At 42.7% G+C, this 25,510-nt stretch overlaps 1 protein-coding gene and 1 pseudogene across 1 annotated transcript; both read right to left on the bottom strand.

Annotated features, from left to right (window-relative positions):
* Positions 1-7,243: 7,243 nt before the first annotated feature.
* On the bottom strand, positions 7,244-16,534 carry LOC143267328 (disks large homolog 5-like). The gene is made up of 7 exons (XM_076544746.1): positions 16,337-16,534; positions 13,063-13,237; positions 11,795-11,926; positions 10,960-11,143; positions 8,904-9,019; positions 7,871-7,967; positions 7,244-7,707 (listed from the first exon to the last, which is right to left on the bottom strand). Exons 1-7 carry the CDS (start codon positions 16,467-16,469, stop codon positions 7,702-7,704), a joined length of 843 nt encoding a protein of 280 aa, XP_076400861.1. The 5' UTR covers positions 16,470-16,534; the 3' UTR covers positions 7,244-7,701.
* A 3,771-nt stretch (positions 16,535-20,305) lies between these two features.
* Positions 20,306-21,344, bottom strand: LOC143267326 (cyclic AMP-dependent transcription factor ATF-1 pseudogene; annotated as a pseudogene).
* Between the last annotated feature and the right edge of the window lie 4,166 nt (positions 21,345-25,510).

The raw sequence follows: 25,510 nt of genomic DNA, 5'->3' as shown, positions 1-25,510 counted from the left end.
TGGATATCACTGAAGCTATATTTCAAGGAAACCAGAGACAGATAGCTCCAGGTTTTTAATTTGTTTTTATTTAATGTTTTATTGATTCTCCGTTGGTTTTATATCCTGTATCCCAATCCCAGTCTTCCAACTACCTGTTCCCTTGCATCTGTGCTCTGCCCTTGACGCAAATGATGCAATGCAAATCAAAACTACTCTGCCATTGATGCAATGAAAATCAAAACTACTCTGAGACTTCATGTTTCATGAGGCAGAACAGAAAAAAATTAATTTAAAAAAATGACATGTATTGTTGGGGAAGATGTGGAGTACAGTAAACACTCATCCAATCCTTGTGGAAATGTTCACTTGTACAGCCACTATGGAAAGAGGTGTTGCTGTTTCTTGGGAAGTTAGGAATCTATCAAGACCCAGCTATGCCACTCTTGGTGTAAACCTAAAGGATGGTTCACCTACCACAGAGACACTTACTTGCTCAACCATGTTCATTACTGCTCCATTTATAATAGCCAGAAATTGGAGACAGGCTAGGTGTTTCTCAGCACATTAATGTCAAAAGAAAATGTGGTTCACTTACAGAGATGGGCAACTGCTAAGCAGTTAAAAAAGAAAAAAGAAAACTGGGCCACTGTGGTGGCCCTTTAATCCCAGCACTCGGGAGGCAGAGCCAGGTGGATCTCTGTCAGTTCATGGCCAGCCTGGTCTCCAAAGTGAGTTCCAGGAAAGGTGCAAAGCTACACAGAGAAAAACTGTGTTGAAGGAAAAAAAAAAACCCGGAAAATTTAGAGGTAAATGGATGGAGTTAGAAACAATCATCCTGAGTGAGGTAACACAGACACAGAAAGAAAAATACGGTGTGTTTTTACTTATATATTGATGTTAGCTGTTGAGTTAAAGATAGTTATGCTATAATCAGGACAACCACAGGTTAGGTATAGAGTAAGGGATTTGGGGGAGGGACAATTTCCACAAAGTGCAAGTAGAATAGATTGTTATGGATGGATGAAGGATAGAGTCTGGAACGGGATGGACAAATGAGAAGGGAGGGAGAAGAAAGGGTAAGTGAAGAAATAGAGGAAGGGAGAGGTAAAATTAAGGGCCATTTGAGGGATCTTATTGAAACCTAATAGAGTTGAACCACTCTAAAATACATACATATACGAGCTGATCTAGATGACATAGTCAAAAAAGGAAAAATCCAAAAAGCAGTGAGACAGAACCACAACTGGATGTCTTTGTCACCAAATGAAGCTTCTGATACTGGCAATGGGTACATTTAGTCAATTTGTTGGCCAAATGGGTCCAATGGAACATCAAACAACGCAAGGTCTTATAAGGCTATTGGTTGCCCTCCATAAACTGACAGGAGGAGCTGTTCTTGAAGATGACACCAACACAAGTCATTGAACATGAATCAGTCAAGCTCATGCCCCCCTAGACATCTCACCACTTATGGACTAGATTTAAAGGCACTGGAAGGGACTCTACTCACTATCAAAGAGGAAAGTAAACACCAACCCAGCTACAATGGTGACTGCAGCCAAGATATGATGGTGCAGTAGTGGAACAAAGCCTGTGGGAGTAACCAACCAATATTTGATTTACAAAAGGCCGACTCCATGAGATGGAACCCATACACAGCACTGTGTGGGTGGACAAGACCTGAGACTAGGTATGCCAGGATCCACGTGGGAAACCAAACACTACTGCTCTGCTTAAGGGCCATAGCAATAAAATGACTCCTAACAATATCCTGCTGTACTCATAGATAATGCTTTTCTCAGTCTTCATCAGAGCAGCTTCCTCCTGTACCAGATGGGAACAAATACAGAACCTTCAGTTGATTATAGGCAGAGAGGAAGTGATCTTGAACACTCAAGCCTAAACAGGACATCTCTGCTCCAATTCCTCCCCTCAGGACTTAGGGAACCCTGTGGAAGAGGAAGTGAAAAAAGTGCCACAGAATCTGAAGATGGCAGGGTCATTGTCCATCCACTGAGGTGAAGCACATATGTGAAGTGGAGCCACACTAATCCTGAGAAAAGCTGCACTGCATGTGTTTCACAGGGCAGAGATGGAGAGGGAGGAATGCCCCCATCCATTTGGAGCCCAGCAGATCACATGAGTACCAGATGCTGAACATTGGGCTGTAGGATTTGGATTATTACAGCTAGATTATGGTATTGTTACCATATGAAAATTTCTGTGCTCCAGCTCTTCTCTTGTGGAATAAGAAAATATCCATTTTCTTTAGTTTATTTTACCAACCCAATTAATAAGCTTTTGTTTTTGTTTGATTTTTAGAGAAGTTTGACTTTGAATTGTTGTAATTTTTAAAGATTGTGGAGTTTTTAAAACTTACACTGTGTTTTATATTATGATATTAACATAAGAATTTGGGGAACAAGAAATAAATGGTTATGGCGTTGAGGTGATGTGTGTCATGCTGACAAGGAATGAAAAGTCCTAGTTAACTTTATTAGTCCACTTGAAACAGCCTAGCAAAAATAGCAATGAGAATCTCAATATAGAACCTGCATGGATAGAAGACATATTAATCTCTGAGAAATTTACACTCAGAGTTTTACATTTTTATACCTGTTGAACATTTTCTGTATTATAATTAAATGTACAGCATGTATAATTTGTATTTGATAATGACTTTTATGGCCTGACCACTTAGGGTTGGATAACCTATCAAGGCATTTGTTCCTAGGAATGGTTAATTTTCTCACCTAGATTTTTGAAATGTTGTGGGTGACACTTTCTTGTCATATAGAAAACCTACATAGGAATTAAAATTAAGTTTAAAATTTTCTTTGAAACTTATTTCATGTTATTTTGTAAAATATTATACTTTAAAGCAAAATTAGTGTAACTCAAGGAGGTGGTTAGCTTCATTGACAGTCTCAATCCATTATCAAGGGTAAACTTCAGAAGTTAACACATTTATTTAAATTTAAACATTAGCATTAATTTAAGGTTAATAATTAATATGAAGTTAATTGTAGTCCATCAGAAGTTGTTTTAGAATAACATGATATATAAAAATGAGCAAGGGAGAGGAAAGTTTTATACTTGTAAATGTTTGTTAATCTATCAGTCCACATAATTTATTACAATGATTGCTTGTTTTTATTGCATATCAAACAATTTGGCTCTATTACTGTGGATGATGAGACTTACTTACTAAGGGGAAAAGATATATTAAAAAATTTATTTTCAAATGGGAGGTGTGCTGGGGGGAAGGGGAGGAGGGCAGAAAGGGAGAGAACAAGGGAATCTGTGGCTATTATGTAGAACTGAATAGTATTGTAAAATAAATAATAAAAAAATATTTTCATTATTTCAATGGAAAAGATATTGTCCATATAATGGTATATTATAGATTGTAGAAACTATACATGAACTATTTAAAACAGTTGTTCTACAGAGAGATCTTGTAGCTCTTATCTGCAGATCTGGGTCATTCACATGTTCTTGCAGTTCATAGATGAAGAGGGTGTTAGGGTGGGATAACTTATAGCCCTGGTTATGAACCTGGGTGGTAGCTGGGTTAGAGAACCCACCAGCTTTCCCTCATCTTCACCACTTGAGCAAGCTGTCCTATTCTCCCCCAGCGAAATCACCCAGTACAGGAGGTAGATTGTACAGAGGCCGATTATCCTGCTCTCATGTGCGGTAATATTGTGTTCCCCAAAATACTGTACCGTAATAAACTTATCTGGGGTCAGAGTGCAGAATAGCCACTAGGACCTAGAGTCCAGAAAATGGTGGCATACACACCTTTAATCTTAGCATTCTGGAGGCAGAGAAACATCCTGATGTCTGTGAATTCTAAGTCACACTGGAAACAGACAGGAATGGTGACACATGCCTTTAATCCCAGGAAAGGATGGCTGGAAGCAGAAAAGTATATAAGGCGAGAGGACAAGGAACTAGACAGAGTCTGTTAAGCATTTAGGCTTTTGAGCAGCAGTTCAGCTAAGATGTATTTGGATGAGGACTCAGAGGCTTCCTGTCTGAGGAAACAGGAACAGCTGAGGAACTGGCAAGGTGAGCAGGCTATGGCTTGCTCTGCTTCTCTGATCTTCTAGGATTCACCCCAATCCCTGGCTTCAGGTCTGATTTTATTAATAAGAGCTGTTAAGATTCATGCTACCCACATGCCCTCACATCTGAGTCACCCACACTCAGAACACAAGGACCACACCTACTGTTTGGAGAGACAAGGTGCTGGGTCCAGTCCTCCAATTGTTTCCATAGGTGACTGTCCGACTCTCATGGCCCAGAGGCCAGCTCTCCCACCAGCCTCAGATAGCATATCCTCAGGTGGGGCAGACATCTTTCCCTCACCATTGCCAACACAGGTCAGAAGAAGGGGAGCAGAGTCAGCTCTTCTGCTCTCACATCCTCACAGCCAGTTCACTTACATAACCACTAACAATTTAGGTCTACATGCTACTCTGTCGAGGTGCAGGACCCACTCTCCAAGTGCTGCAGTTGGTGAGGGGCAGATCCAGTTCTCCCTGGTGCTACAGCCTGTGAGAGGCAGGGTGAATTCTTTGAATCCCTGTCCTGTCTTCAGTGGTAACAGGAGCCACTGACACCAACAAAAACTGAAGCTGTGGCAGGGTACAGTTTTTAGACATGGCCCTTAGCAGCAGTCTAGACCGGGAGGACACCATAGGCCCTGGTGGTAGCATAGTCCACTAAGAACTGTATATCCCTGGAAGACACAGCCCTTGTCTAAGATGGTCCTGTATGTCTCTTTGTTGGCAATATAGGCCACAAACACTGGCTGCATTAGCAACATGAACCCAGACATAGTGCTAGGTGGCTTGCTGGGCCTGGATGTCAACATGGCCCTAGTTGGCAATGCAGATCACTCAGAACAGCATGGCCCCACCAGCAGTACCCAAGTGGATCCATGTGGCAGCCCAGATTCCAGGCATCTGCACTGTCTTTGATGGCATCAGGATCTGGGAAAGCAATGCAGACCCTGGTTTCAGCAGAGCCAGGGACCCCAATGTGGCTCATGGCAATGTTCCTGGCACAGATGTTACTCTGGTCCCGGTTGGCAGCACAGTCCTCTAAAACACACATATGCCCTGTGGTATCATATCCCTTACACAGTACCATAATCACAAGTGGTGGCCCAGACTGAAGACAACTGCTGACCCTTCAGTGGTAATAGGAGTCATCGATATCAACACAAGATGCCCACAGCTGTGGCAGGTCAATGGACAAGATATGGTGGTTTCTCATTAATAGGGTTCACAGGATCATTTCATGAAATGTGTATATAGAATAATATAGTTGAGGGATAGCAATATATATGTCCACAAGGATGCAGTATGGATCCTTTTTTCATCAAGAATTGGGTATACACTGAATTGGCAACACTATCCACATGCAAAGACCTATGTATCCCTGTCTTGGCTTGGAAGTCACTATGTAGCCCAAGATGGGCACACAGAGTTCTGGTGTTAAAGGAGGTTCTGGAGTTACAGGATGAAAACTTCGCACATGATATTAAGAGTGAAGAGTTGGAAACTGTCTATCTAGAACAACTTGACCTCAAGACAGTCCATGATAGATTTCCCATCACATAGGGAGGGCTAAGTAGCTTGCCAAAGACATCGAAATTAAACGGATAGAAAAAGTCTTGCTCACCAACATCTCTACCCTCCATGTTGTAGTACCCCTCACAGAAGCCACATTCTGCTGAATGTCAGGGTTCTCAGTAACTCCTGTCTCAGGTTTTCTGTGTCTCAAGCTCATTGGTGATGCTTTCTTTTCTTCAGGAGTACTGAGCCAACAGACCCATGGATCTGATGGGGGCTGGATCACCTGGAGGTCACTTGGTGTTTGTCTCACTAGTGAAATCACAGCTAAAGTGGGTGTCTTCATCTGAGGAGGCCTTAACCCTAAGGCTGAAGAATGTCACGTGATAAAGATGTCTGGGACTTCTTTGGCCTCCTCAGGTTTCCCTTGAGACCTGTCCTCAGAGAAGGAAAGACCATCATATCTAGTGCAGCCTAGCTGGCACACAGGCTAGACAAACTTTGAACCCAAAGCAATGCTGACCAGAGAAAGAGGTCTTTTTTATTTTATAATTTAATTTAACTTTACATATCAGCCAGTGATTCCCTTATTCTCCCCCCTCCCGCCCTTCCATCCTCTTCCCCCAGCTGAACCCCCCCCCATTCCGATTGCCTCCAGGGCAAAGACTCCCCTGAGGACTGAGTTCAAACTGGTAGATTCTGTCCAGGCAGGTCCAGTCCCCTCCTCCCCGCCTGAGCCAAGTGTCTCTGTATAAGCCCAAAGTTCCAAACAGCCAGCTCATGCACTGAGAACATGTCCCGGTTTCACTGCTTGGGTGCCTCCCAAACAGATCAAGCTAATCAACTGCCTCACTTATCCAGAGGGCCTGATCCAGTTGGGGGCTCCTCAGCTATTGGTTCATAGTTCATGTGTTTCCATTTGTTTGGCTATTTGTCCCTGTGGTTTTTCCAACCTTGGTCTCAACAACTCTTGCTCATACAATCCCTCCTCTTTCTCGACAATTGGACTCATGGAGCTCTACCTGTGGCCTGGCTGTGGATTTCTGAATCTACTTCCCTCAGTCATTGGATGGGGTTTCTAGCATGACAATTAGGGTGTTTGGCCATCCTAACACCAGAGTAGGTCAGTTCGGGCTGTCTCTCGACTATTGCCAGTAGTATATTGTGGGGGTTTCTTTGTTGATTTCTGGGGACCTCGCTAGCTCTTTGCTTCTTCCTATTCTCATGTGGTCTTCATTTATCATGCTCTTTTATTCCTTGTTCTCTCTCTGTGTTCTTGATCCAGCTGGGATCTCCTGCTCCCCTAAGCTCTCTTTCCCTTGACCCTTGCCCTTCATTAGCCCTACTCACGTCCATGTTGTTCATGTAGATTTCACCCACTTTTCTGTTGTTGGGCGAACCCTGTATCTTTCTTGGGGTCCTGTTTTCTACAAAGCCTCCCTGAAGTTGATAGTATCAGTCTAGTCATCTTTGTTTTACATCTAGTATCCTCCTATAAGTGAGTACATACCATGTTTGTTTTTCTGAGTCTGGGTTACCTCACTCAGGATGATTTTTTCTAGATCCATCCATTTGCCTGCAAACTTCATAATGTCATTGTTTTTCTCTGCTGAGTAGTACTCCATTGTGTATATGACCACATTTAAAGTGTTAAGAGTGAAGAGTAGGCAATCACATTTTTCTTAATAAAGATACAATCATTTTACTCAATAATGGATGAAAGGGCACACAATATAAACAGTAAAAGGTCATATCAAAATACCAAACAACAAGAACCAAAGAAAGTACAAATGAATTCAAAACCTTAAACAATAACAAAGAAAACCAAAAAACCCAAAGCAAACAAAACCCAACAAAAAACAAACAAAAAAATTATGCTAAGCAGCTTGCTAAATTAAAAGATTAAAGGGTTAGGTTAATCATGCAACAGACTTTGAGGCACAGTCAAAAGCCTGTGGCTGGCCTTGAAAACATGGTAGGAAGGCAGTCACAAATGTAAAAGACCATTTCAAAGCAGGTATAGCAATGCCCCATGGGACTTGGAGTGTGTATTCTTCTGAGGAGGCTTCAATCCAAGGGTGGAGAGCGCCATGGGTTCAAGTGGATTGTGGCTTCTTTGGCCTCCTCAGTTCTCTCAAAGCTGTTGTGTGAGAAAGAAAGGCAATCAGTCCCAGAGGCATCCTGGCTGGGCCACAGGCTAGACAAAATCAGGGCCTATTCACACTGGAATCCAATGTCAAGAGCCCCCAGTCCCCATGAATGCCATGGTTGCAGGTGTTGGAATGCAGTGGTGGCTCACTTGCCTGTGATACTTCCTGCTCCTGCTGCAGCAGCTCTGTCTGCAGGGGGCTCTCATCCGGGGCTGTGACATGTTCCAGGTCATGCTGGAGATTTTCTGACCTAGAGGAGGAAGGCAGTTAGGGAACAGGCCTGGTGGGGACCTGCTGTGTCAGCTGTTGAGCCTGAACCAGCTCTAGTCATCTGGACAGTCCAGCATGACCTTTCAGCTCAGGTCATTCCTTGATTTCCTAGGAGAGTAGTGTCAGAGTGCACCTTAGCCTGGTATTAACTCTGTGTTTTAAAATCTGCTAGAAGACAAACTGAGAACTAGACAGTGCTGGACAAGAAAATCCACACATTTCTACAGCTGTCCAGATACAATATTTTGAGAAAAATATAACAGTGTATCAAGGTCTGAGTGACAGTTCAGGGCAGATGTACATGGCCCTGATTAGATACCAGGTTAATGAGCAACCTGGGAAAAGTCCCTCTAGAGAGCCTACAAAATAAAAGCAGTGAAGGTTCTGATTATTCCTACAGCACAGAGACCTGCCTGAGTTCAACACCTCAACCCCTAAATAATCTTATGTCCAGAAAAATCTCTTCTCAGGAGACAGATGCACACAGCAGAGAGCTTATAATCAGCAGGAGTGTGCTGCATGCAGATCTAACCAAAAGTAGAAACTTCTCTTTAAATGTGATGTTCTGGAAGGAAAATAAATTAACAAGAGCACACACTGTCCTTCAAAACTAACCCTCCTCCTGCTAGGTTGAGGACTACCATAGGGAGATTTACATGGAGACATAGGGGACACTGAGAAGATACCAGAGATCTCTGAAGGGAATAAGGGGTACACATTCCTCAGAAACACTAAGGCTCAAACATAGTGTTTCCTGGAGAAGTTCTTGTTAACAGGGCCAGCACAACACCCTGAGGTGGTCTTTCACTGCCTGTGGATGAGAGCCATCCAGATGGGGAGATTCCCAAAAAGGACAGAGATATAGGTACAGGTGACCTACACCTTTCTAACTACTCCTCCCAGTTTGGGCTCCTACCTCATCTCATAAACACTGAAGTGATGTTGCAGCTTTTCTGCCAAGTCCCTTTGCTGGGTGACCAGCTCCTTCTGATTCAGCAGGCCCTTCAGTTTTTCATCCAGGCTTTCTTGCTCCTGTTCATTAGAAGATTGTGTTCTCAGGGGAGAGTTCTCACTCTCATGCACACACATAAAGTCAAGGACACACATAAATACATTTATGCACCCATACAAGCCCACTGTAATGCACTAACATGTTCAATTTCGCTGCCAATTCTAACAGAAGGAGCAATCACCAAGAATACTATTGAGAAGAAGATTAAATTTCTTTGGATGAGAAATGAACACAGTGGCATTTAGAGATAGGCACAGTACTTTCTCAATAAAGTTAGTTGGTCTCCATCATCCTTAAAAATATAACGAGTAATTTCAGAGAAAAACACACACATGAGTTTACACATTCACAAACACTAGTACTTTTAAGCACCCATATCCCCAACACACACACACAAGCATTTACCCCTACACATATAGGAAATATGGGCACACAAACACCCACTCACCAACAGGAGGTTATATATAGAAACCAAAGGAACACTAATGTCCAAATAATAGTCAGCATTCACACACAGAGAGAAGTTCACCCACACAGATGTACACAAATGCACGCATGCACGCACGTGCATGCGCACACGCACATGCACACACACACACACACACACACACACACACAGACGCACATGATATAGTCAGTAACACAATATCAGCAAGGAGATGAACTGTGGGATTCCGTGTTGTGAAGCCAATGAGACAAACAAGACATTTCCTTTGTGTTAGCTGTGTGTAATGAAAAGGAAGAAGTCTAGTTTTTATTTTTAAAATAGCTGTATTGTTTGATTTTGTGATTTATTAAAGAACACATGTATACCAAAGCAATAAGAGTGTATAAACACAGGAGAAACTACTCCCTCCTTTTTCTTTCTGAGCAATTAAAACTTGTGACAATTAGATAAGACAAAACAAGACAGAAGGCCCCATTGAAGAACAGGAGATCCAGAGTCCTGGCCAGCCCAAATAGCCCAAACAGATAATTTTATGTTCAGTGAATGACCTTGGTTCAAGGGAAGAAGAGAGTAAGCAACAGACGACAACATGGGGTTTCATTATGTAGCCTCTGAACACACCCTTGTATGTACACATTAACATACACCTGTAAGGATCACACACAGACAAGAGGAATCAAAAGCAAGCAGAAAAAAAGAAGAGGATATCATATTGAGTAAACAGATAAATTTAGATTATGCATATCAGATGTTTCCACAGAGGCCTACAACAGATCTATCCATTTTCTGGGGACTAAAACTGCCTAGAGGAGAGCACACAGCTTAGTCAAACTATGTTGAGGTGATTGGAGAAAATGTTCTCTTCAAGCTTTAAACCTGTCACCCCAACCCTCAGGCTATCAAAGTCCTCCCACATCTATGTCATTCAGTCAGCTCCAGACTGGAAACTCCAGGATGGGAGAACTGCCCAGCACCACTCACAGAAAACAGGGCTAACAAGCTGATACTCAGCTTCTGAGAGTGTGACCCAAGAATTAAGCTAAAGAAAGAGAACAAAATGGAATGCAGGAAGAAAGGACAAGCCCACTTGCCACCCCAAAAGTTGACAATGAAAAACATTCACTTGGCATTGTCTAGGGCTCTAGTCCTTGCAAGCTGCTTCCTACTTATGATCTCACAGGACCCCAGAATGCAAATGAGCCACAGGCCACTGACCTAATCAATGAGAGCTCTGTGGTATTCTACAAGTAGCTCCCTGCATGAGAGATTCTAATATAATGACATGTAGGTGTGTGGTATCTCACAGACCCATCTCTCTGAATGTACTGCAATTTCAGCAGACCAGGAGGGTTTGCTTTCCAATCAGCTAGTATCTAGCAAGAGGCTAACTCTACAGGAAGACTTGTGAATGATCACAGATATGGATTCTGGATGGGTGGGTGGGTGCTTACATGGGTGTTTTTATTTTATGGTTGGACAGTTGGGAAGTCTGCCCCCACTGCCTCAGCCTACCTGCTGCTGCTCAGCACAGGGGTCACAAATCTTCTCATGGGCCTCCTTTAAGAGCTTCTTCAACTTCTCACAGGTCTCATGCTCTTCAATCTGCTCCTTCCACAACAGCATGTTCTGATGTCTCAACAGATGGACATTGTTCCTTAGCTGATTACACTCTGGTAGGATCTGGCCATTGAGGTAACTAAACAATCACCAAAACATGGAGAGCCACAGTGAGCCTCTATTTGCCATCCTGCATTCAAGTACCACCAACCATGAAAAGTCTAAGGTCAACAGAACAAGAATGGAGCTCTCAGTAGACTAGCCAGCATCACTCAAATGCAGGCCAAATCCAGAGAATAGCCAAATTGCAGACAAATTCAAACTACTTCTGACAATCCAGGTACCAAAAGGGATCTTGTCCCTCTGAGAAAAGGGTGCAGTTCACACCTATGCTTAACTGTTCCTGATATTGGGAAAGCATCAGCAGGTAGAGGCAAAACACACTCTGAATGAGGTCAGAAGTTCCAACACGAATAACTTCTCTCTACAGATCCCAGGCAAACCAGATCTGTAAAGCCCCTGCCAGCACCCAGAGAACCTGGGCTTCAAAAAATCCGTTCATGGTACAAATCATTTTTCTGCCTTAGGTCTCCTGAGTTGAGCAGGACAATAATAGGAGGGCCTCAGTGTTTTTTTCACACTTAGCAAAATTGAGTCCAAGAGGCAAAAATTGAAGGGCCACAAGGCAGGCTATTGGCTCAGAGGCACACAGGCTAGAACCAGAGCCCTCACTTTGAGTCAAGGACAAAGAAGGGCAGAATCAGTCCCTCCCAAGCTATTGGGCACTTACCTAAAGTATTCAGTCTCCTCCATCAGCCCCTTGCACTTGTCCAAGGATTCACTCATCTCCAATGGCATTTTCTGGAGAGCCGACATCACCTGCTTGTGTTCCATTTCAAGCATCTCTGTTTCAAAGTTCAGCCTGTGGTAGGACATGGCCCCAGGAAAAATGAACCCCATGAACACAGGCAATAAGTATCACATAAATAAGGCTGTGTCATGGACTACCCCAGCAGAGTAGATGCCACAGCCTGGTATTTAAACACTGGGACTTCCTGGTGCTTATTAAACATTCTATCTTGTGCTCAGAACATAATAGCCAGAAGGTTTAAGGTGAGGGATCCAGTTCATGAGCACCGAGAGTGGGAAAGGAGCTATAGATAAGTGCTCTAAGAAGTTGCCAGGAATCTGTGCCACATATCTGAAAACACAAGAAACCTATTGTAACATTTCTCCTATCTCTAAAACAGGGATTCTCATTCCTGGGTGCCAATAGCTACACAGAGACCCAGAGCAAACAATTAGTATTTGCCGGGAGGAGCCCCAATTTTGGAATGGTTTTATAAACTGCACAGTGATTCTTATGTTCTAAAATGATGAGCACAGTGACCAGGAGGTGTGATGCTCAAAGTGAGGTTCCCTTGCTTCACCAGTGCTGTAATCTGGACCCATGTTAAATCCTCAGACCCTTTAACAGACCCAATGCTCTAAGGATTGTGCAACACACACACACACACACACACACACACACACACACACACACACACACACACACACACACACCATATGAAATCAGGATGCCCAAGATGTTGAAATGTGGCATTGCCACAGAGTATAGGATGACCACAGGGGAGCTTCCGGCCACAACCTTAGTTGGATGAATTAACCAGTGCCCTCCAGCTGCTTTCATGAGCTTTCATACACAATCATCTGCTGGTCAAGTACAAAGACTCTCCACAAACTCACAGCACCTAGCATCTCCCACAAGCTAACACCTGTCACGGTCTCTTGAAGTACATGTTGAGGGTCAAACACTACTATCTGTATCCCAAGAGTGCAATTGAGGCCACACATTCTGCTTTTCATTTGGAGGAAGCAGAACAGCCTGTGTCCCTATCTCATTCCTCCCCGGGTTCCAAGTCTGCATCTCAAAGGAACTCATGAAAACTAGTTTAGGCAGCAGGACCCCCTGGAATTTCAGCCTCCTGTTCCTCAGGAAACCTGGGATTGATACTGTGGTTTCAAGAAGGTCAGCAGAGAACTGTGCATAATGAATACCTGTTGTTCAAATCCTTGCAAGTATAATTGGCTAGGATACCACGAAGTTCATTTCTCTCACATTCCATGTCATGCAAGCGAATGGTGAGTTTTTCGATTTTTTTCATGTCTTGCTCCTGCTCCTGCTCCTGCTCAGTAAAGCTGGAGAGTTGGGATGGTGTCTCTCCAGTAGTCCCTGCAGGTAGATAAAACAAATTAACTTATATTCTTGAATGACAAGGGCCAGGAGAGACCATGCTGAGTCCCAAGAAGAAGCCTAAGGGAATGAATGGTAGGGACCCAGGGAACCTTCCAAACAGCAGGAAAGCTGTGCTCAAACTCTACCCACTGAGCTCTGTTTCTGTCCTCAACCACTGTGGATAATCATGTGCCTCCCTCCCTAATGCAGTATCCTGGCCCTGGAAGGCATAAGCAAGCCCAGCCAAGTAGAATTGGAGGACAGTGTCAGCTACCATCTGATGTGATTCAAGCAAAGCCTGTTGTCCCTAGAGCTTAGCAGCACCAAAACCTAATCACATGTGTTCAGAACCAAAACATCTACTGATGTGCTGTGTGGCCTAGTTGGTTTCCCTCCCTTCCTATTGGCATCAGATTTCCATGAAAACTGAGTAATCCACTAGGATGAAGTGCAGCAACGCCCTACCGAGAGAGGGCCAGCTCAGTGGTCCATTTCTCCCAATCCTCTTTCTCAGTCAGAAGGAATTGAAGGAATTCCCAGAAAAGCAGCTGCAACCTGGACAAATCATGGCTCTCCTAAACTAACCTTTAGAAACTCTTGACTCTGGGTCTGCTCTTTAGAAAGCCAGAAAAGCTGGACTCACCCATTACTACACAGAAACTCCCAGCTGCTGAGCTACAGTACTAGAAATATCAGCTCAAGTTCACCTCCTCCAGGAATTGTCTTGTCCCCTGCCCTGGAATCACTGTGCCTTTCCCAGAACCATTTATTTCTCCAGTTTATACACTGAGATCAAAGGTCAGCTTCCTTCTGTCTCTCTCTGGTCACACAATCTTCTCCATTCTTTCTCCCAAGCAGCCTGCTCAGTCTTGTCCACATGTCCATGGGAACTGAAGGAATAACCCACAGTCATTGGTGTTGCCACAACACTGGTGACATCACAGAGAACACCAAGCACTCTCCATGATAGAATAGAATCTCCATGGAAGGGATGATTAGGGTCACCCCCGGCAGTCCTCACTTATCCACTAACTAGCTCTTCTGCAGTTCATCAAAAGCCATGTTGCCCTTCCCAGCAGCCTTCCCAGAAACAAAAGGGAAGACCTTCAGCACCTCCTCCTTACAGAGCCAGAGATCTCTTTCTGTTTCATTACAATATTTTCACTACTTCATGTATGGGAAGTTGAAGACTCACTTCAAAATACATCTCAGGCAATGATTTTGCCCTTCTTGATATCTGTAATCAATTACATGAGAAAAAATGTTGCTAGGGAATTAAGTCAGAATGGTGAGAAGGAAAGGTTGATCCTCTGATGTCAACAAGAACATTGTGCAGGATTCACAAGGCTTTTTACAATATATGGATATGGTAGGAGTTTGTCGGTGTCCTGTCAGAACAAAGAAATGTCCCTTAGTTAATGAGAAATATTTCCCTGAATCAGGACAATAAATTCAAGCCAACACAATATTAGCAAATGTGTAATCAGTTAGTGACATGTCAGGGTGGATAGTAAAAACTGGGACTCTCCAGGTGATCCCTGAGACACAAGAGCAAAGACTGCAAGGATGAGTGATGGTCCATTCCAGCACTCAAGTGTCAGTAAAGATGAATGGCTAGTGAGAGGCCAGACACAGATATGAAAGGACAAATGTGTCACAGTCATGGGGACAATATGTAGTGTGTCACTGCTATGTTGCTACACCTAGTGCTACAAAGAAACTAATTTCTTGATCTGGAGATATCTGTGAAGATGCCCATGCCCTTGGGAAGGACAGGGGCACAGCCAGCTTAAAGAATACTCATGGGAGCATGAGAAGGGCAGGCAAAGGACACAGGAGATATACGAGGAGTCCTGTACTCTAGACCTTTCCCAGAGCCGCACATCACACTTGTCAATTTCCTGGCAGCACTGAAATGAGGGGATGGCACCATGTTCAGCCTGGATGGCAAATTCTTCAGAAGACTGGACTGTGGTCTCAGGAATGGACTTGGTGTACCCAAGAACACATGAGTGATGTGGGGTAAACTATGTCCATTCAGATGTTATATCACCCTGACAACCAAGTTAGACAAAGTTAAGTATCTCAGTAATTCCCTAGTCTAGAAGTCAAAGCACAGTACTGCCCTATGCTTTACCTCATCTCAGTCAAACCTGACCCACTGAAGGATGCTCAGGAAGTAACTAACAGATGAGTCCTTTTCCTAGCAATTCCGCAAAGACGAGACTTGAGTCTCCCCCTCTGTGGATGTCAGTTCTCCCATCTCTCTATAGGGAGGTGGATGTCTCAAAAGTCAGCAGGGTTCCTCTCTCTCCCTAGACAATGTGACCCAGGGGACATCCTTCTAAAGCTTATTCACAGCTACAGAGAATGCTCTGTAGCTTTGGAGCCCTCAGCCAAGTGCTTTGAAAAACCAGAAAATTGCTACTGTCACCCTCAGGTAGTGGATGGATGCCCACCTCACTTGCTCTATGTTTCAGACTCTCCTGTTAATGGGGAAGCCATGCAGGGGCAGAACATGGTCATCAGATTCACAAAGCCATCCTCACTGACAGTCCAAGACACCCAGAGCTGGCAGGAAGGGGACAGTCTCACTCCAGGTTCACTGAATCTAACAGCTCTCAGGCTGAACTGCAGACCTGTGTGCCATCAGCAGTTGGTAACTAAGAAACCACAGGGGTCATTTGAAGACAGCAGCACTTGGTGGATCCTGCCCTGCTAGTGGCTGTGATGTAAAGTATGAGAACCTCAGGCTTTGCCAGGGCACCCTCCTTCCCCTATGATTACTGGCTCACAACTAAATGACTCCAGTGTGTGGGGGAGGGAATACAATTATGGTACAGATATTTCATTACTTTCTCTGGGCCTCCTCCCCACTCAGAGTGAAAGCAGATGGTACAAAGCAAAGCAGATAAAGCCTTGTCAATTCCTGAATCTGCCAAACTAACCATCATGGATCCTTGAACTCGGTCTGCTCTTTAGGAACCCAGAGCAGGATAGGCCTATTCCTTTCCACAAGTTCCCAGTTCTTCAGCCCCAGCTATGGAAGGCTCAACACCATCACATCCAGAGTTGCCCAGCCCCTCCTGAACTCACTGCGTCTTCCCCAGGTCCAGAGATTTCTCCATGTTGTCCAGTGAGACCTAGGGCCTGCTTCTTTCTTCCTCGCTCTGGTCTCTCCATGCTGTGTATTATCTCTCTCAACTAGACGCCTCAGTCTTGACCACATCTCTGTAGGTGAACCTTACAGCTGTGAACTAATGTCCTAAGCTCACGTGGTGTTGCTACAACACTAGTGACATCACGGGATTCCAAGAGCTCTCAAGGATACAGTAGAATTCCAGAGAAGAGTCTGCTGATGTCATGGGGCACAGCCTTTGCTTCCTTGCTAATTCTTCATGAACTGACCAGAAGCTGATGTTGCTTTCCAGGAATCTCTGCTGTGACACAGGGGAAGCCATTCAGCTCCTCCTCCTTCCACAGCTATAGATTTCTTTCTGCTTCATTAGAATCTTTTTACGACTTCACTATGAGGAGTTGGAAGCTCATTTATAAACACTCACCATAGTTGGCCCTTCCCACCCTATGGGGAGGCTACTCATTACCCCCATATTTTCCCACAATACTCTTCAGTAGGAGCAGTAGTAAATATTACTTAGAAGTTTAGAGGTGGGAGAAACAGTAAGAAAATACAGGATAGCCTGGAGAGGAGTTGAGTGTCCCTGCCCTGGGGTACTTAAAGAAAAGCCAAGGGGTGGAGGAAAAGACCTCCCCGCAGTGCAGCCAAGTGCTGACCATCTCAGACACCTGCTCTCAGGCCCTTGTTCAAATCATCCTCTCTATGCAGACCGGCTGGGTAAAGCCACTAGGAAACCGAAAAATGGGCTCTAACACCATTCTAATACCCATACCCAATAATATGAGAAATAAAGCATTCCAAGAAATTAGTCAGGATGATGTGGAGGAGGAAGATTGAGTCCCTTGAAGTAAACAAATTGCTAGAGAAGACTAAGGTTAAGGGTAGGTGGCCATTGGGAATTTGTAAGTGAGCTAAGACTCTTATGAGACCCAAACTGTTGTACAATGTTCTCACTACATACACTGCATGTTAGTCAGGGCTCTGTAGCACAACAGAAGTGATCAAATGAATCTCTATATATATTGAAAAGAGATTTGTTATAATTACTTACAAGCTGTACTGTGGCTAATCCAACAATGGCTGGCTATGGATAGAAAGTCAAAGAATCCAGTAGTTGCTCAGTCTACAAGTCTGGATGCCTCAGCTGTCTGCAGTCTATGCTGTAATCAGAAATTACTATGCTGTAATGCCAGTGAAGAAATGGATGTGCTAACAAGGTGGAGGAAGCAGAGAGAGAAGGAAAAGCTTCCTTCTTCCAGGTCTTTCTATAGGCTTCCAGCAGAAAGCATGGTCCAGATTACATCTCGATTAAAGATCTGAATTAAAGGTGTGAATTCCTGCCCCAGAGATCCAGACTAGAAATAGATCTTCCTACTTCAAATGATGTAGAAATGGCCGACAGCAGTGCACTCAATTTTCTGGGTGTTAGTTGACCTTAGATGTAGTCACCTGAGAACCAGAACAGTCATCACAGTTGTGTTCTCTTCTTCACTGGTATTCATGAGCAATTGACCAGAGGGTGAAAGGAAGGAGAGATGATGATCCAAACTCACATCTGGATCTCCTGTAGATCTCATGTCATGATGACGTTTAGTGGCCTTTTCATGACCATGGATGTCTAAGATAGGATGAAATAACTCCGGGTGGTGATGGTGCATGCCTTTAATCCCAGCACTGGGGAGGCAGAGCCAGGAGGATCTCTTTGAGTTCGAGGCCAGCCTGGGCTACCAAGTGAGTCCCAGGAAAGGCGCAAAGCTATACAGAGAAACCCTGTCTGAAAAACCAAAAAAATAAACAACAAAAACAAGGATGAAATACCACTCTGTGCATTCTTGGTTAGGAGGGATCAACTAGAAACCCAGTTACAAAAGAACGCAGTCGATCTCTGTAACCGAAGATTTGGAATTAAAATAATTATGCTATGTCTGATAGGAACTGTGTTAGAAAAGGGTCCAAGAGGCAGAAAATGGGTACCCCTTCCTTAAAGAAATAGGAAGAAAGCAAACACACTGGACATGTCAGAAAGAGTGGGGTGTCAGAAGGAGCCTGTGAATTTGAATTTGAACTCCTACAGGCTACATCTTGCTTACCCCATGCATTGTGAGAAAGGAAAATCTCCTACTGAAGAAAGGAGAACGCTGGGAAGATGTCTGTGGGGTCTTCATTGTAAATAACAGCTAGTAGCCTCCTATTGTTTTCTAAGCAAAAACGATTTATTAAGTTTGAAGTTTCTCTGGTGGTCAAAGAGGCAGGATTTGGAGACAGCAGCAACAGGAAACAAATCATACTCCAGAGTTAAATCATCTTACAGAGCTCACCACTGACACTAGCATGATGAGCATGGACACTACAGTGTGTGCCACCAAGAACACTGGGTTTGTGCTTGGTGCTGGTTTAGAAGTTTTGAAAAATCTATGACTCTGAAAATGGGATACAGCCTTCTCCAAATCATCAAGCAGAAGGGGCCCATCCATTTCTTTAGAACATACGCTTATAAGGGGCAGAATTTCTGATGGGAACTCTTTCACCAAAACAGTGCAAGGATGGTCACAGGGGCTGGCAGCCAACAGCCAATCCCCATGCCCACCCTGCAGCCTCCAGAAGGGGCTTCAATAGTCAAATTTACCAAATTTTCCTTTGTGGCTTGTTTGATTGTCACTTATTTTAAAGAGAGTTACATTTTCCAATACAAATTATTTGAAATTATTCTTCATACATTTGAAACTTCACTTTGGACATAGAATTCTATTCATAGAGGGTCAATGTTCTTTGGAGTAAGCTGAGGTTAATGTTTTCCCCTTTATGGCTTGCTGTGATGGCTAATCTTGGCTGTCTACCTAACACATAGTGAGGATTTGACTTCCTCAGACTAGCTTGTAGGTATGCTCCTTTGGCATTTTCTTTTTTTCTTTTTTTAAATTTTATCAAATGTTCTTTAATTTCATAGACCATATGAAATATACTATATAGGCACACAACAGTTTTGCAGTACAGTTTCAAAGTGTATACAGATTAGAATACAGAGGTTAAACACTGGTGTACTGACCACAGCTTAAACTTTAGATAAACTTCATAGAAAAACTATAATTCAATATCAGCCAATTGAAAACTTACTCTTCTCATAATATAAAAAATGGTAATTTGAGATACAATTTTTTTCTAAACAAACTATATATAAACATTTAAAATAATCATTAAAAACTCGAAATTAGAATTTATAAAGATTCACTATAAAAAATATATTGGCAGTCCCTTCTCTTATAAAGGTACCCTTGGCTACCTTACAAAATAGTCTCAAGGCAAGTTGCCTTGGTAACTACTTTAGAACCTGACAAGCCTACAGTAAGATGATTACAAACCCTCTCGGGAAGCTTTGGTGTACATCTTCCGGATATTGAAAAGATTTTAAGGGCATTTGTAAACACTTCATTCTGTTAAAGCACAAAAGAGTAATGCTCTTCAACTGCATACCGGATTAGAGAATTAAAACAAAATTATTATATGCTTGTGAAAAATCTCCCTTACCTTCCGGAAGCAAAAATCAACTATTTAAAACTGTCAAATTTTCCATTCTGATAAAAATCTTACAAATCACCATCTTCAGATTCTGTGCCCTTTGCCTGTTAGAACACTTATCAAAACCCCTCAAATCCAACAAAAGCAACTATTAAAACTTATTCAGCACACCTGACAATATGACAACTAACAATCAGACCACATAATTTACACACTTAGTAACGTATTATACTTTCTTTTACATTTGTAATTGAGAATTTATTGGCAGGAAGCAAACACACACACACTCACACACACAAATGAAAAGGCAAATCTTGGAAACAAACAGTAAGAATACAAACTGAGAGGGAGCGCGTTCTTCACCAGGGCTGCTGCGGCCACCGCCACCTCTGGCTGGACGCTAAGTTTCCTTGCTGCAGTCCATTTCCTGGAGTACTTCCCCCGGACCTTCCAGTCCTGCCAGCAGCTTCCTCCTGCTCATCTCCACTTATCCTCTGTCAACCTGCGCACTGTAAAAACCTAATACAAATAGCTTCTTTGACCTCTGAATTTATAAAACTCCACTAAAAAGAAATCCACCTCATTTTAAAGGAAGTCCATAAAAATACTTTCTCTTTAAGAATCAAACACTTTTATGAGAATAAAGATCCTTCAAAGTCTTTAGCTCTTCGATCAGAGTTTTGTTCTGGTTTTCCAGAACGGCGACCCGGTTCTCCAGGCACTTCATGTACTCGTTCTTCTTCCTGCAGCACTCTCAAGCGGCTTCTCTGTTTTTCATCAGCCGTATTTCCCTTTTGAGTTGTGGGTCGTCAGTCTTTGTTGTCTGAGATGTAAGAGTCACAGGAGAAGTCATCACCACAGTCTGTGGCAGTGAAGTGGCAGACAGTGTGGTTTGGATCTGGTAGGTCTGCATGTCTCCTGATGCAGTCTGTACGACCACCTGGTTGCTCGGGATGAGTATTTGCTGTCCATCTGAAGTCTATGCATACTGGGGGATTGTACCTTGCTGAGTACTGCTGGAATTTGTCATGGCTAATGTCTGCAGTCCCTGTACTCCATCTGTGCCTGGACTGGCCAACTGTAAGGCTCCGTTTGGGGCAATGGCAATGTATTGTCCGCTGCTGGTCTGATAGATGGGGGTTGGAACAGACATTGACGTGACAGCAGAAATACCAGGACTTTCTCCGTCTCCTTTTGTGCCCCGTGTCTCTTCAGAAGAAAGGTCTTTCAAAATTTTCCTGATGGGCTATCTGAGAAATGTGAGTTCCCTGAACTGTTGAACCAGGCTGAGGTGCAGTCTCTGGAGTGTTACTCTTGTGGGAACCTTCCATAATCAACCACAGCGGGAGCCGCCTGGCCGCTGTCCCGGTCGGGAACTTCCACTCCCCCTGTCCCTGGCATTTTCTTGATTGCTAATTGATGGAGGAGGGCTCAGTCCTCTGTGGGTAGTGGCATCCCCAGGCATGTGAGCCTGGGCCATAGAGGAAAGGTAGCTGAGCAGAACAGTAAGCAGCATTCCTCTGTGGTTTCAAGCCCCTGCCTTGGGATCTTGCCTTGGCTTCCCTTGATGATGGACTGTAACCTGTGAGGTGAAAAAACACTTTACTTTCCCAGATTGGCTTTTGGACTTTGATCAGAGCAACAGAAAGCTAACTAGAACATTTGACATATTCTCAGAGCATGCTCTGATAACCCATCCGTTTCTATGTTGTCTGTAGCCTCTTTTTTCTACAAATACAAAAGTTTGTGGACACTGCATCTGTTACAATACCCAGTCTACCAATCTCACTGACTGATTAAATAACTCTACTTAAGTATTTTGTATTTTTTTATCTCCTATGACATATTTCTCTCTAATACAGCATGCTCCCTATTTTTCCCTGGTTTTTTTTTTTTTTTTGGTTTTTTGTTTTTTGTTTTTTTGGTTTTTTGACACAGGGTTTCTCTGTGTAGCTTTGCGCCTTTCCTGGAACTCACTTGGTAGTCCAGGCTGGCCTCGAATTTACAGAGATCCACCTGGCTCTGCCTCCCGAGTGCTGGGATTAAAGGCGTGGGCCACCACCGCCCGGCCTTTACTTTTCCCTCTTTAAAAGTACCTCTGCATGTTTTTACCTTTTCCACTTTATGAATTATCCTTTGCCCCATAATAGAGTATTTATGTCTAAATTATTAAGTTCCACAGAAAAGGGGTCATTATTGTATTCACATTTCCTAATTCAAGGTTTATTGCATTAGTATTATCAATTTAGCAAAATTGGCCTTTTCTATTACCTACTTATCTACTAAACTTTAAAAACTTCCATTCATTTCAGTCTTGAATGTCTCTCAGAAAATCAGCCTTAAGGGTTTGAATATATTTAGATTCCTCCTGGGTACTTCATAGCTGTTTTTATTAATAGTGTGCTTTAAAAGTATGCTAATCCAAATGTCTGATATATTTTAAGCCTGTTGTGAGTGGAATTGTTTCCCTGATTTCTTTCTCAGTTGGTTTGTCATTGGTATACAGGAAGGCCACTGACTATTTTGCATTCTTCCACTTTTATGGATGTATTTATCAGCCTTAAGGGACTTCTAATAAATTATTAGATGTATTTGTTTAGAATTACATCATCTGCAAATAAGGACATTTTGACTTCCTTCTTTTGTTGCTAGATTTTTCCGCCTTGCCCACAGTCAGGACAAATCTTTGTCACCCGCCAGTCCCACAGCCGCTCAGACCCAACCAAGTAAACACAGAGACTTATTTTGCTTACAAACTGCATGGCCGTGGCAGGCTTCCTGCTAACTGTCCTTATCTTGCTAACTGTGCTTTTATCTTAAATTGATCCATTTCCATACATTTATACCTTGCCATGTGGCTGGTGGCTTACTGGCGTCTTCACATGCTGCTGGTCATGGCGGCGGCTGCAGCGTCTCCTTCTGCCTTTCTGTCCTTTTATTTCTCCTCTCTGTTAGTCCCGCCTATCTTTCCTGCCTAGCCACGGCCTCTCAGGTTTTATTTATTAACCAATCAGAGCAACTTGACATACAGACCATCCCCCAGCACAGCCAAGTGCAGACCATCTCAAACACCTGCACTCAGGCCCATGGTCCTATTCATCCTCTATACGGACCTGCTGGGTAATGCCACAAAGAACCCAAGAAGGGCTCCCACAGGACATACAGAACATCCCACAGCACCTCCCCTTTTCTTTTTTTTTTTAAAAAGGAAGGTTTTAACTTTTACACATCTCCAAAGCCTGCTTGAATATTTGGGAATTTGGGTGTAGCTTCTCTTAACTACTTCCTGCTGGAGGGGGCCGCTGTATCTTATGGGGATGCAAAGAAAATTTTAGGATCATGGAGTAGTTCGTGAGACCGTATCGTCTGAGCCAGTTGCCTTGAAACGATTCTGGATGTTGGATCATCTGGGCCATGGTGTCATCGGAGACCTTTCAGATGGTCTTGGCTGGTCAAACCTGATGTATCTTAATCTGGAACAAATCCATAGCCTCTGGCTTTGTGTAGAGACAAAAGCAGAGTCTCCTTTCCAAAGTAACACATCCTTATATCCAAATTTTAAAGTCAAGATATCTTTAATATATACATATTGGTTTAACTCAACATCTTTTACGATCAAATGTTTTTCTGCAGTTAAAAATCCCAAAGACAATATAATCCAAACTCTCTGTGTGATATCCATCTTTACATGGCTTATTTTTTATATTACTTTTACTTTCTCTTTAAAGACTTTATTTTTTTAAACTTTCTATTTCTTTATATAACTGTCTATGTTCCTTTTATTTGAGAGAGAGAATTAGGAACTGTGGGGCGTTTACCGATGTCACCGCTCCGTGTGTTGAGTTCTGAATCCTCTTTACCACCACGCGAGGATTCTTCTCAGATCACACTTTATTGGAGCTCCTCTTGGTTAAGGGACTTTGTCTTTAGTATTTTTTTTTTCATAACACCGGCCTTTATCCCTGTTCATTTGTCCTTTTTCTTTAGTCCCTCTTTTTTTTTTTCTTCCCTTTTTTTCTTTAGCCCTTTTTTTCTTTAGCCCCACGTTCGGGGGCCAAATATAGATGTAACCAACCGTCTTATTAAATAAGAAACACAGAAACAATGCAAAAGAGAAAGCCGAGAGGTCAGAGCTCAGAGCTGAAATCTCACCCTTCCACCTGCGGTGTCCCAGCTTCCTGAATCAGGGCTCTATTTCCTGTCTGTTAGTCTATTTAAAGAGACAGAACAAGCCACAGCTATCTCACCTCACCAGTTCCTCAGCTGGTCCTGTTTCCTCAGACTGGAAGCTTCTGTGTCCTCATCCCAATAGCTCTCAGCTGAACTGTGTTGCTCCAAAGCCTGAAAGCTTAACCAGCCAAATGCTTCTAGTTTCTGGTCCTCACGCCTTATATATCTTTTTGCTTTCTACCACCACTCCCTGGGATTAAAGGCTGGCTTTCTGGGATTAAAGGCGTGTGCTACCACTGCCACACTCTTGCTATGGCTCTAATAGCTCTGACCCCCAGGCAACTTTATTTATTAACATACAATCAAAATCACATTTCAGTATAATTAGATTACCACCACACTCTTTTCTGTTTGAATCTCCTCTATCTAACTCAGTTGTCTATTGCTCTAGCTAAGAGCTCAAGTACTATATTGAATAGGAGAGGAAAGAGTGAATATCCTTTCCTTGTTCCTGAATGTTTGAGAATTGTTTTGAGGTTTTCTTCCACTTAGCATGATGCTGCCGTGGGCTTGTTGTAAAATGACTTTATTATGTTGAAATATATACTCTATATACCTAGATTCTCCAAGACTTTCATTATGAATGGAGGTTGGACTTCTACAAAGGCCATTTTTTTATATACTCAGATGTTCATGTAGTTTCTGTCTTTTATTCCTTTTTTGTGGTGGAAAAAACATGTTGATTTATTATATCAAATTATCCTTGCAGGTCTGGGGTGAAGACCACTTGATCATGGTGGGTGATTATTCTTTGATGTGATCCTGAACTTGATTTGCAAGTATTATATTGTGAATTTGTGTGGATATGTTCATCAGGGTAATTTCCTGTAATTCTATCTACTCATTCATCTATCTATCCATTATCTATCTATCTATCTATCTATCTATCTATCTATCTATCTATCTATCATTTTACCTATTTATTTACTTTCTTACCTATCTATGTATCTATCTATCTCCCTCTCTCAACATCAGGGTATTCCTGGCATAAAGAATAATTTGAAAGGGATCCTTCATGTTTTAATTTACTGGATAACTGAGGAGTATTAGTTGTCCTTTAAATGTCTGGTCCAATTCTACACTGATTCTGTCCTGCTCTAGGCTTCTTTTTGTTGGGCCACTTTTAATTACTGCTTCTATATCATTTATTAGTATGAGACTATTTAAATTATTCACATTATCTTGATATAATTTTGGTGGATCACAGACATCTAGAAATTCATCAATATTTGAAAAGCTTTTTACAACTTGGTGGAATGAAGATTCTTAAGGTTTGAATTCCCTCCAAGTCTCCTTTTTCCTCCTCTGTTTTATTATTTTCATCCTACTCTTCCTATTGGTTAATTTGGCTAAAGGTGTGTCCATCTTGTTAGTGTTTTCAAAAA

Source organism: Peromyscus maniculatus, chromosome 9 (assembly GCF_049852395.1).
Source record: "Peromyscus maniculatus bairdii isolate BWxNUB_F1_BW_parent chromosome 9, HU_Pman_BW_mat_3.1, whole genome shotgun sequence".
Taxonomy (NCBI): domain Eukaryota; kingdom Metazoa; phylum Chordata; class Mammalia; order Rodentia; family Cricetidae; genus Peromyscus; species Peromyscus maniculatus.
This window is presented reverse-complemented; position numbering and strand designations above follow the sequence as displayed.

Coding starts and splice junctions, on each gene's coding strand:
- LOC143267328 (XM_076544746.1), bottom strand. CDS start 16,469: ATGTGGTCAAGACTGAGGCGTCTAGTTGAGAGAGATAATACACAGCAT. Junction 11,144..11,794: donor GAGGAGACTGAATACTTTAG/GTAAGTGCCCAA, acceptor GTGATTGTTTAG/TTACCTCAATGGCCAGATCC. Junction 7,968..8,903: donor TTCAGTGTTTATGAGATGAG/GTAGGAGCCCAA, acceptor TTCCTCCTCTAG/GTCAGAAAATCTCCAGCATG.